General features: G+C 33.2%; 1 protein-coding gene across 1 annotated transcript in view; it reads left to right on the top strand.

The window, feature by feature from the left end:
• Window positions 1-10,734, top strand: part of LOC106459311 (ras-like GTP-binding protein rhoA) — a 19,075-nt gene extending 8,341 nt beyond the window's left edge. Inside the window, exons 3-4 of the mRNA XM_022385764.1 lie at window positions 6,940-7,074; window positions 9,498-10,734. Of these exons, the coding sequence (XP_022241472.1) occupies window positions 6,940-7,074; window positions 9,498-9,722 (360 nt within the window). The 3' untranslated portion in view covers window positions 9,723-10,734. The remainder of the gene's footprint in view (window positions 1-6,939; window positions 7,075-9,497) is intronic.
• Window positions 10,735-12,773: the final 2,039 nt, after the last annotated feature.

Genomic DNA, 12,773 nt, shown 5'->3' with positions numbered 1-12,773 from the left:
AATAGTACAGCTTATAAAATGAGTCAGATCAACGTAGGCCGGTAAGGCAATCACTGATTGGCATGTCCTTTAGCCAACATCTCAACCAACAAATTGGTCCAGTTATCAACGCTATTTTCAAGTTTTGAATAACTCGACTTTCAAGATCTACAGATCTACATGTGCCGATGTTTCCGTATATCAACGTTATATTTTAGGATCTGTGCAAGAACTCAGTTAACATATGTTCCCGCATATAAAAGCTATCTTCAAGTTTGTACACCAAAAACACTTTTCAGGTTTTCATTAACTTTAACACATGCCATAAATCCTAATGCAAACATTTTTTTCGGAATTCATAGTCATGCACGTCTCACAAACGTACTGGATGGTTTAGAGGAAATCTCTGGAGTATGGTTCACAACAATTTCAGCACAATTAATCATGGTAAACCAATCAGATGTTCTATATCTCAAGCATTGCTTGTGGCATGGGTAGATCCTGCAACAACAGTTTCAGTGGTAAACAGCACCTTCAAAACAGTGTCCACTGATGTTATTGGTGGCTATATTTCGGTGTCTCAGAACTTTCTAATCAGTCTGTTAACAACATCAATATTGCAGGTCTTTTGATGGTAAAACTCCGCCAACATAATCTATTTATTCCAAAGTTAACAGTACATTTTTGAGTTCCACTGCTTGTGACGAAATAATAGTTGTCCATGCAATATGTAGATATCACACATTTTGTTCACTTAAAGAATATGTTTAATAATAATAATTTTTTTAATTCCTAGAATATTAGTTTGAAAATTCGTTCCTCCTATCTAAATCTAATCCAAAATTAACCCTATGCGTTACTCTCTGTATCAGGACTCAGTTAAAGCTAGTATTAGTCTCAAATTCAGGCTAGTTTGTTATTATTATGTTTTAATTTACTTTATCTATAGCCTGGAGTTTAATGCAGATATAGTTGGCGAGGTGGTTTGTTTCCCTGGCTTCAAAGCACTTCTGAAGACCTCTCTCTGTTTTGTTTAATGGATATACTAGCAAAACATGAATGTTTGAAACTTGACTTTCTAATAAGATTTAAATTAGAATATATGATAAATCGGGTATATAGATATGTTTACTTTTCAAATATTTCTGTACAAATAAATTCAATGCAAAACAGACAAAGCTACCCAATGGCTGTCTATGCTGTGGCAACAACGGGTATCGAAACCCGGATTTTAGCTTTATAAGTTTCAGAATTGCCGCTGAGCCACTCAAGTGCATTGTTTTTTAGAATAAGAATATTGAACAGTTGTTTCTATTAGTACCAAGATTATATAAGGCAAAAAGGAGCTTTAAGAAGAATTTTCATATCAAGAGAAGTAAAACTTTCATTTAGTATGTTAGTGTTAAACTTCAGGACATAGACTTAACTAAATGAGGGAGATTAAAGCCTTCTCTTTTTTTGAATCCTATCAATTTTATGACCAATTTTCCCAGCATAACAGCACTACTTTGTGCATCTAAAGTTGAATTGAATTTTGGATGAACTAAGAGCTGTGCAAAGCTAATTTCAATCATTAGAATTTGCTTTGGTTAATGCAGCGACACTAGCATACCCGAGAAAAAATATTCCATTTATCCTGGATATATATGCCAGTGGAATTACAGTAGCGTTGTTACAACTGCAGAATAGTGTAGCTTATATTGTAGCATACACATAACGTACATAAATTAAATGTTAACTTTTTCTGGATATTACTGTATGACAAAGAAATAAATGCTTGCAGTCGTAGTATTTGTGAAGAACTTATGCCATATATTTTATGATTTAAGATAGATTATGCATTACATAAATGACTCATTGAGTTAAAGAATACGAAGGTATGACTACACATTGCATAACAACATTGCAGGAGTAAAACTTCACTGAACAACATTGACTGAGCCAGCAGCATTGAAATGCATACCTAATTTCTCACTGGCAGGTGAGAATTTATCTGCCTATGAAATGCCCAGATATTCAACATAATACTCCTACAAAAAGCTAGTCATAATGATAGACCATATGAATAGTGAGAATTTCATTAACGAATTAATACTGAACATCAGAAAACAGAACGTTTTCGAGGGGAATCTAAATGGCCAATATCTAGCTTGAATGTTTCTCGTCAATATGTGAAAATAGCATGGAAGTTTATAACGTCAGTCAGTTGTATGAAATAAGAAGTCTAGGAGGATGTGCTATACTATTATTATAGCCTTGCACAAGTGTGCAGCTAACCATATAATGCATCTAATGTTACCAAAGTCTCTGAAACCAGAGATTATTTACATGACACGACATTAAAATAAAAAAAACAGTGTGCCTTGCATTAATGACTGTGTAATCTTTGTAATGCATGTGTCGCTCAGAGAACAAATAATTTGTACCAGGGAAACCTCTGACAGGAGGTTATAGGTTTTTCATTTCAGAGTATAGCACTTGATATTGCTGAAACTCTCACTACTACTTACAACAGTATAATCGTTACATCCTAGTAGTAATTGGTTATTATAAAAACTGGGATGTAGTTTATGCACTTTTCGATATTTCAGTCCATACAATTGCTGTTCCATTAGCTGACTAACTCTGGAGTACCAGAAACTATCAATGGGCAAAGCCCAACAATTAACTACCTGCCAGGTTGTGCAAAGCACTGAGTGAGGTGAAACTCCCATTTCGTCATTTTATCCTAAATATGAATATTTGAATTGAAAATATTGCCTAAACTAAGAAGCATATGATTTCTAGGTTTAGGAGCTCAGATCAAATTAATTGGAATGATCATCAACTATATGATGACACACTACGTAATAGAGATGAATGGTTCTGGTGACAACATCAATTTGGAAGTAATAAGTATATTTTGGTAAATAAGATGAATACAAAAGAGGGTTCTACCTCTCATGTTATAATTTACCTGGAAGCGTAATGCAGTATATTTGAATTGCAGACTGCTTAAATTTACTAAGTGTCAACAGTTAAGACAGTTAATAATAGTAGCTAAAGAACCACAGATATTAGTGGCTAACTAGCTGTTAATGATAGCTACGACACCTAGAACATCATTAACACTGATAGGGCCTTGAGACCCTTGTTTTTTAAGCTACTCAGTGGGATTCCACTACATCCACTATAGGAAATGTTTAATATTTCGGGAGAGTACATTAGATGTGTATGTAGATTTCATGTTATAGAGAACTCATATTTAGGACTTCGCATATAAACCACCGGTAGGAATATTATAGAGAATGATGGGGAATGTGTTTCCTTATGCATCTAGAAATCTGGGCATATATTTGTAGTGAAGATAGGGTTCCTGAAGAAAAAGGTGCATTTGAAGAACTCATCATATATATATATATATATATATATATAGTGAAGAGAGAATAAAGCAGCAGACGGAGATAGAAATAATACTAAAGAGAATTGTCTACATTGTCATATTGTCCTCCATGATTACATCATTCACTAAATGTGGTTACAATAGAGAAACATACAGAGTAACAATATTTATTATTCTCTTGGAAACTTTTCACCAGAGTGGGAGAAGTGGGTAGTGCTGTCCACTAGCTTAGCTTAACTGTTCATCTTTCTGTCCAACCAACACAAAATAAAATATACTCTTCAATATACTAAAACGTCGATTACATGAAATCCGTATGTGCATGTAGCATGTTTATACTCATCAACGTACAAGTTGGTTAAATAATAAAAGGAAGGAATGAATTACATGATGAAATGTTACCTATGTAAATAGAGAGTGAAAGTTGAACTCGTTAAGCAAGTAGAACACATTTGCCTGCAGGATACAAATGGACTTTCAGTGGCCGCAGAATCATTTTACTTAGGGATCAACAAAGTGAAAAAAGTGGTTGATTTTGAAAACGTTGAACATCGGTAAAGTGGTCAAATATGAGTTTCAACATTTTCTCAAGTTATTGTTCTATGGAAGGTACATAAATATGGCGTTATATGGTACTTTGTCTCGTCCTTTTAGTGGCCTTGTCCAAAGATAGGTATGAAAACAAAACAGAACAAAAACAGGGATTACCCTTGGCAATGTTAAGCCTGCCCTGGAGAACTTGTAATAGTTTTGCTGCTGGAACTTTTAAAATATATATATAAATGTGTACAGGAGCGCATGTATTTTAGAATATCTTGTATTTTTATACTTCTGATTAATGTATATGATTATTTAATTGATTGATGTAACATGTGTAATATAAATGATAATATAGTTTCTTGACATTAACATGACATACAATATATCTAGGTATATTGGCTATGCTCAATGAGTACAAATATTTTCTTTCTTATCTAATGTGTAACTTCAAAATTGCATTTTGAATGGTTAATTTCACATGGAATTGTAAGTCCCAACAAAGTTCCTAGAATTTCGTAATATGAATGATCCATTATAGAAAGAGAGTATAAATTGTGAAAACAATTTTGATATTTTTAAAGATATTTTTTTTTACTTTGGAAGCGTCAAGTAAAGCTGTCGAAGTGAGACATTCTCTCGTTTTATTATCTTAGTTACTTAAAAGAATTAAAACAGTTTTAGCTGGTTTTAAAGTATACTTTCAATTCATTTGAATAAAGCTTTTTTTCACTACAACCAGTTCGTTTACATGACTTCTATCCTTGCATTCCTGCCATTTACCATGACCAACCTTTATTTGTTTCGATTGATATTTCTATTAACGTTCTGGCCCCCCAGTGGCACAGCGGTATGTCTGCGGACTTACAATGCTAGAATCCGGGTTTCGATACCCGTGGTGGGCAGAGCACAGATAGCCCATTGCGTAGCTTTGTGCTTAATTACAAACAAACAAACAAACAGATTAACGCTCTGAATTATTTTTACACTAAATTATATTTGTTTGTGGGTTTCAGAATTCATTCAAAGATACATATAGGCTATCTGTTCATAATGGTCCTTAATTTTGAACTGATAAATTAAAGAAGAATCCGCTAGTTAACAGCATACTCCGCCAACTTTTAGACGAGTTGTGTTTAATCAAATAGTTGGATTTGGCCATCACTCTTACAATGCACTCATGGTTCCAGAGTATGAAGTACGTTTTCGTGCAACTGATTGCGAACCATGAATCATCGGTTTCACAATCTAGGCAAGATAAAGATTAAGCCACACCCAAATCCTATCTCTTTCATTTAACCAAGGACGAATTACTACACTTGATTTTCTGCATACGAGTTCCTCGAATCTATAGTTGTTGTGGTCATCAGATGAGTGTGTGTACTTCTTCTATTGTGAGCTCTTGGAATATCACATCTGTTCTATCCTCTGAATCCTATTTCTTTCATTTAACCAAAGACGAATTACTACTCTTGATTTTCTGCATACGAGTTCCTCGAATCTATAGTTGTTGTGGTCATCAGATGAGTGTGTGTACTTCTTCTATTGTGGGCTCTTGGAATATCACATCTGTTCCATCCTCTGAATCCTATCTCTTTCATTTAACCAAGGACGAATTACTACTCTTGATTTTCTGCATACGAGTTCCTCGAATCTATAGTTGTTGTGGTCATCAGATGAGTGTGTGTACTTCTTCTATTGTGGGCTCTTGGAATATCACATCTGTTCCATCCTCTGAAATATAACTGTCTGCAGAGTTTCTTTCTACCATTTAAAGAACCAGTACAATGTGCTTTCTGTGGCCACGTAGGCAAAATATTTCTCTCGTATGTTACACTTCTTTCTCCTTACAGACTTTTCTCTACACCGATATTAACTTTATAGCCACCCTGTATGTTGTAGACAGGAGAACGTTGTTGATGAGCTAAAAGATTACTGTGTTTGTTTATAAATTGTCCGATATAAGAAAAGCATACCTTGCATATTATTAGTAAAACGTAAATTTGAAATAGTGCTAACATTCAGTTATAAAATACATAAAATTTTAATGTTTAGCTGAGTAAAGAATTTAAGTATTCCAAAACTCAATTAAAGAGGTTAAGCTTTCTGGCAGAGTTCAATAAATTAGTAGCATTAAGACATACTCTTGAGTCTAAAACACATAAGGAAAATTTCTCTAATTAAATTATAATGTATTGAACCCATGGTTTAACACGGCGCTCAAAGTATATCGACACTAACACTAAACTTCATATATTAGTATATTATTTGATGATTAAAGTGGGAAGTTATCATGTTTTATATTGTTTGGCGTCGAGATTGGATTTTAAAAAGAAAATAAAAGTATATTTTAATGGCATTGACAATGATATAACTCAACCCTACTCTTGCTTTTCCATGTCTTACTCATACCAGTAATCTGTGAACTTAAGAAATGTTTATAATAAAGAAATTCGGAGAAATGTTTCCTGTTTTAGGGAGTTAGAGGTGATTTTGGATTCAAAAGTTTACATAAGTGTGAGATTATCATCTTAGTTACAACTTATTTACCAGACAGAAAGTTTAGGCACAAGCGTATAAGCAAAAATACATCAACATTTTGTTTTCGGGAAGGCCTAAAATTTTATATAAATGTAGATATCCTAGTAAAAACGTCTGTTATCTATTTAAATTTCTGAGTTTCAGTTCTTAACAGGTAGCACAGCAACATCCCATTGTCATTTTTTAAGTGTGTGTATGGGTGTACGATTTGTAATTATAACCTTTTCGAAGGAAACTCATACGCAAGTAATAAATGACAAGATTCTAGAATGATCTTTGACATAGCTGATGCAGTCACTCAGTCAACATTTTTTGTAGATTCTAAAAAAATTATAGCTTAATACTGATGGTGAGTGACGTCATGACATGTCACATCAATCTTTTGTGCATGTGAAGTCACTATAAGAGATATATTTTGTCTTAGAGCCGAATTATTCTCAACACTTACTTTTTTATTTATTTCTGAACGATACGATCCATGAAATTACGTTCTCTTCCAGTGGAACCCAGAAATTCGCTATCACTGTGCTGAGGTACCCGTGATACTTTGCGGTTGCCAGAGTGACTTACGGAGTGATATGGGCATTGCTTCAGCTTTAGCAAAGGATAAACAGCATCCAGTCACTTCAGAGCAGGTATCCTTTATTTCAACTATTTTCAGCTATGGAACTGAATCAGGAATACAATACAGAATACTCCTAACTAGATAACTTCAGTAATGTAAACGGTTTGAAATTTTAACAGAGATTTACTTCTTAAGTTTTAAACTGCTAGCTGTAAAATTTAAATTACAAGTTAACGACAAGATAAAGCACATGCTGCTTCTTACAGTTCCTACAGTAATATTTGGTTTCATAATAAATACGCGCACTTAATTTTTCATAAAAAAAATGTTTCGATTATTAGCCACCTTCAGTAGTAGTTTACATTTATATATACTCACGAATACAGAGGTTGGGTATGTTATATTAAAACGGTTTTAACTCATTATGTCGTCAGAATGTAGAATGCCACATCCGGTCATGTTCTCTCTGACGACTATGCATCTTGATAATAACTCTGTGATGTGGTTTCCATTGTAAAAGGCTCGTCGTAACGCTTTCATGTCCAAAGTGCACCCCTCCTCCCTACTGCTTTCCATAATCTGTGGAGTATAAATGGACGATGGTTTCCCAACACTGTTTCAACAGTCCGACTTCAAAGAAATCCATAAGATCTAAACCTTGACTGGTATTTCTTCGTATAAAATAGTATGAATAATATTTCATTCTCCAGTGCTGCAGGCAAACGACGGTTGAACAGATATACATGAAAGCAACTTGTGTACACCTGACTTTTGTCCCTTTTCCAGATGGGAGTCCTTCTTGATTATGTTGTGTACTCTTGTTTGGGACATTTGGACGGTTTTGCCACTAGCATTTGTGTTCATGGATCCTCTTCTGTTGTTACCAGACACCGCACTTTGCTTACCACACTGTGGTACGACTTCTTGCAGGTCTCTTTCTGGGTAGTTGTGGTGCCCCAAGTTGATCCGTATTCCTTTCTTTCCTAATGCCATTAAGTAAAAGAAATATTCCCGTCTTGGAAATTCTAAATCTCGATCTTAAGAAATGTCTATTATCTGAGTGTATTAATATTTTGCATAAGAAAAGACTGTTACATATCCTTCCTGAAACCGATAAATTTTCGGTGGTATTACACTATCTACAAAACGCCAAAAATTGCAGTTCTGGTACATAGATTTCCACTATAACTTTATGTTGGCTGTGGTTGCCACATGACTTACTGATTTCCATATTAAAAATAGCTTTAATATAACTTATTCAACCCATTGTGGACAAATAGAATTTACAAAGGTCCCCATAAAATAATGACTATATGATTATGGTGTTGAGCCCTTAAAATGATTTCTAATTAACTAAATTATCTTGAAGGTCTTAACTTTATTAAGAATCTTAGCATAGTATGTGATGAAGCAACAGAGACGACTTCAAACACTTTCAAGCGAAGATTTAAAAAAAAATTCATTAAGGGTTTCTAGTACATTTTCCAATTGACTTTTAATTTTTGTAAGTCAATTTGTTATGTAAATTATCAATCTTGTTAGAAAATAATGTTTTAAAACACCAACTTTCTTTGAGTGTTTTTGTAACATTATATGACATTTTAGGTATATTCTGCTCTCCTAATATTAGGTGTTTAACAGCGTTCAATTGAAATCTTTATGTTTTAATCTACTTGTTGGATGTCATACTTTAGCTGGCTGCAGGTGAGCATTGATAGTGACCAAATCTTCTTTTGCGGAAAAGAAATATTCGAGATTGAAATGCACTTTTCTCTTTGATTACACAATTTTCCTCCAATACAATTTTCTTTGAAAGGCATCGCCGACATCGTTCAATGATTCACAACGTAATGATATTGCTCGTTAAAAATATGGGAAACTAAATTCAAATTAAACTAATGATACATTTAACCACAAGCAGTTGTATGTGTTTTTTTTTTTCACGCGTTACGATTTTACTCACCCAAATAGAACCCTATATAGTAAAGAGATTAAACTTGACTTTAGTAACGTTAGCAGCCGCAAAAAGAAAATTAACTTCAAATAAATTGAAATCAAGCTTCTGAAACCTCAAAAATAACAAAACAGTGAAAAATAATAACTAGGAAGTACGGTTTGTGTTTCTTGAACACATATAAGAGAAACTCATTAAAATTTTGAATAAAGTAAATAGTCTCTCAAAATCTTTGTTTTCTATACCAATGAACAAATCGCAATAAACTAATCTCTTTTTTAAGATGATATACTTTTGTTTTATTTTTCTGTAGGATAAAATTGTAAATGTATTTGCACAACAGTTTTCCAGAGCATCAGTGGTTTAGGTAAAATAATATACATAGAGATAAAATGATATACTTAGAGATAAAATAATATATTTAAATTGTAAAACATTGTGGAATAAAATTTGATATTCAAATGTCTTAAGATATAAACATGTATCTTTACAGTTTAACTTCTTGAGGGTTTTAAAATAAAGCATTCTTCTATTTTTAGGCTTTGGTAGTGTCCCGACAAGTTGGAGCTGCTACATATGTTGAAACATCTTCAAAGCAAACTGGTAGAAGTTCACAAGATGCCTTCGAGGTGGCAGCACTGGCAGCCTTAGGGAAACTTAATAAAACTCATTCGACCAACCCTCGTCCGTCTGCGAACTATAAGTCTAAAATAGATATAAAAGAAGAATTTCATGACCGGGGTAAAAACTGTGTAGCTATGTAAGTCAAAGAAAATATATATTAACTGTGTCGAAATTTCAAGAAAATCCGTAAGCTGTGTGGCAATCTAATAAAAAAAATAAGGCATCAATCTGTGAATGGTTTGTGATTTGACCAGAAGCGAACCTTATACAAAACAGGGCAAACGTTTTTTGCATAGTTGACTTTCAAATATAAAAGATAAAAAGGTTTCTTAGCCTCTAAACACGTTTAAATTCAAAGAGAAGACTGAAAATAAACTGATTTTAATATTGTAAATATATTTTAATTCAATTTCTTATCCGGTGGGTCAACGGTAAATTTACAGGCTTACAATGTAGAAATCCTGGGTTCGATACCATGCTGTGGACAGAGTGCAAATAACTCGTTGTGTAACTTTGCACTAAGAAAAAATAAAGAACAATCCTTGGAATTCTCATTATACGCATTTGCATCACATACATTGTGATAGTGGAAAAAATTATAATTTCACTTGATGTTTGTCAAACGTCATATGAATATATTTTTGACAGGCATGTATTCTATTATTATGTTTTTTCTAGGATTTACAAAGAATATCTAACTGATTTGTACTTCTTGGAAAAGAGTTACGAGTTATTTTGACTGTTATTCTGTATGGAACTGAAGTTCAAAATCTCGTGTATCACCATTACAACTTGATATATTTAGTTTATATAAAAGCTATCTCTGCCCTCTGTACAACAGAATTTAAAACGATCGACAACTTTATGCGTATAGTTTTGTTGATGTTCCTCTTTATTTGAGCAGATTGTTAATCTTATATACATACATACATATATATGTGACACACACGCGTGTTTCGATTCTATTGAACCTGGATGTTTGTTTTACAAACACGCTTTCTGTTGTTGTTTTTTATTTAAGTATGAGCTCGTTTTGGAAAACTGTAAATATTTTGGGGTTCTTATAATTGCAAATTGCTTTCTGGTTGTTATAGAACACACCTTGTTTTAGTTTTAATATTCGTCTAACAAAAGACATCATGAATTGATTAAATGTTGACATCAATAAACTTTTTGTTGATGATAAAAGATGACTTGGAGTTAGTTTATTTAACGAAACTATATCACCGTGGAACTAATCTCTACATCAACGTAATTATCTATATAATAAGATTCCTCCTAAACCGCTGGTCGCACTGACTTTTAAATGGTACCAAAAAATTCACCCTACCCCTTGGGGAACATGTGAATTTCCCGAAAACCTCTTCTCCTAAACTGTTGGACTTACCAACTTCTAAATGGTACCAAATAAATCATTTTGGCCCTGAAGTTTTTACAACGGTAAAATGTTTCACCCAATCCCTTAGGGAACCCGGGTATTTTGCGAAAACACTTTTACGGGGTTTTCTCGAAAGCGGACCTCAAATGTGGCATTGATTTACATTAGATTTACATTAAATAAGTATGTCTACTAATTACCGTTCGTAACTTGGTTAAATACATTAAATTTGTATTAAAGCGCCCCTGTAAGTGTGGGCCATAGGCCCATGGGTTCGTTATTATAATCACAAATATCTCCTCTAGGTATTGATAATGAGTGATGGCTCATCCCATCAAATCTCATTTCTTTTGGACTTTTGTCTGATGATGTAGAAAAACTGACACATTTCATATATACTTTAGATAAGAATATTTTATCCTGATAATATACAGTATTGGCAGGTCAGAAGATATAGAAAAGTTGACACATGTCACATATACTTTAGATGAGAATATTTTATCCTGATAGTATACAGTATTGGGAGGTCAGAAGATATAGAAAAGTTGACACATGTCACATATACTTTAGATGAGAATATTTTATCCTGATAGTATACAGTATTGGCAGGTCAGAAGATATAGAAAAGTTGACACATTTCATATATACTTTAGATAAGAATATTTTATCCTGATAATATACAGTATTGGCAGGTCAGAAGATATAGAAAAGTTGACACATGTCACTATATACTTTAGATAAGAATATTTTATCCTGATAATATACAGTATTGGCAGGTCAAGAGATATAGAAAAGTTGACACAAGTCACATTTACTTTAGATGATAATATTTTATCCTGATAATATACAGTATTGGCAGGTCAGATGATATAGAAAAGTTGACACAAGTCACATTTACTTTAGATGAGAATATTTTATCCTGATAATATACAGTATTGGCAGGTCAGATGATATAGAAAAGTTGACACAAGTCACATTTACTTTAGATGAGAATATTTTATCCTGATAGTATACAGTGTTGGTAAGTCAGAAACTGTAGAAAAGTTGAAATGTTTAATGTTAACTTTAGATGAGAGTACTTTATCCTGATATTATATAGTATTGGCAAGTCAGAAGATGTAGAAAAGGTAACACCTTTGATATTAAGTTTAAATGAGAATATTTTATCCTGATAGTATATATCATTTGCATAATTTTCTAGATGTTAGATAAGAAATGAAGTTTTAGGATTAAAATTAAAACTTATTGTTGAGGGTAAATTAATTTAGCAACAAGATAATACCACTTTTTGGATAAAATTCCTTATTTCTAATTGTACTATTAAGTAGGGGAGACCGGGGCTAGTTGTTGCAGGGGCAAGTTGATACAGGGCCTCTAGCTCTTCTTGAGATTAATAGACGGCGATAGTTCATGGACCATCGAACACGTGTTGCGCAAGCTTTGTTTTAATGGCGGCATGAATAAGATCAGTCACGAAATAAAAAAGGTATGTACATTTTCTGTTTTTGCATACCTAAACTAAAAAAAAATTGTCTAGGAAATATCTATTTACCCTTTATATACTGTGTTTTGATACTGTTCTTATTAGTTGTAGACTTCGATAGTTAATACCTCTTAATATACGATAACATTGAGTTATGTTGTTTGATGATGAATTAGTATGGAGACATTGTTATACCCCATGTCGATATGGGGCATGTTGTTACAGCATGTAACAACATGCTCCAAGGTTGTAACAACATGCCCCAAAGTTCACCAAAAAGGTGTAAAGCAAGTGGGGGCGATAACCTAAGGTGAAAGAGGTACACTTGTG

This window comes from Limulus polyphemus, unplaced genomic scaffold (assembly GCF_000517525.1).
Source record: "Limulus polyphemus unplaced genomic scaffold, Limulus_polyphemus-2.1.2 Scaffold590, whole genome shotgun sequence".
Taxonomy (NCBI): Eukaryota; Metazoa; Arthropoda; class Merostomata; order Xiphosura; family Limulidae; genus Limulus; species Limulus polyphemus.
This window is presented reverse-complemented; position numbering and strand designations above follow the sequence as displayed.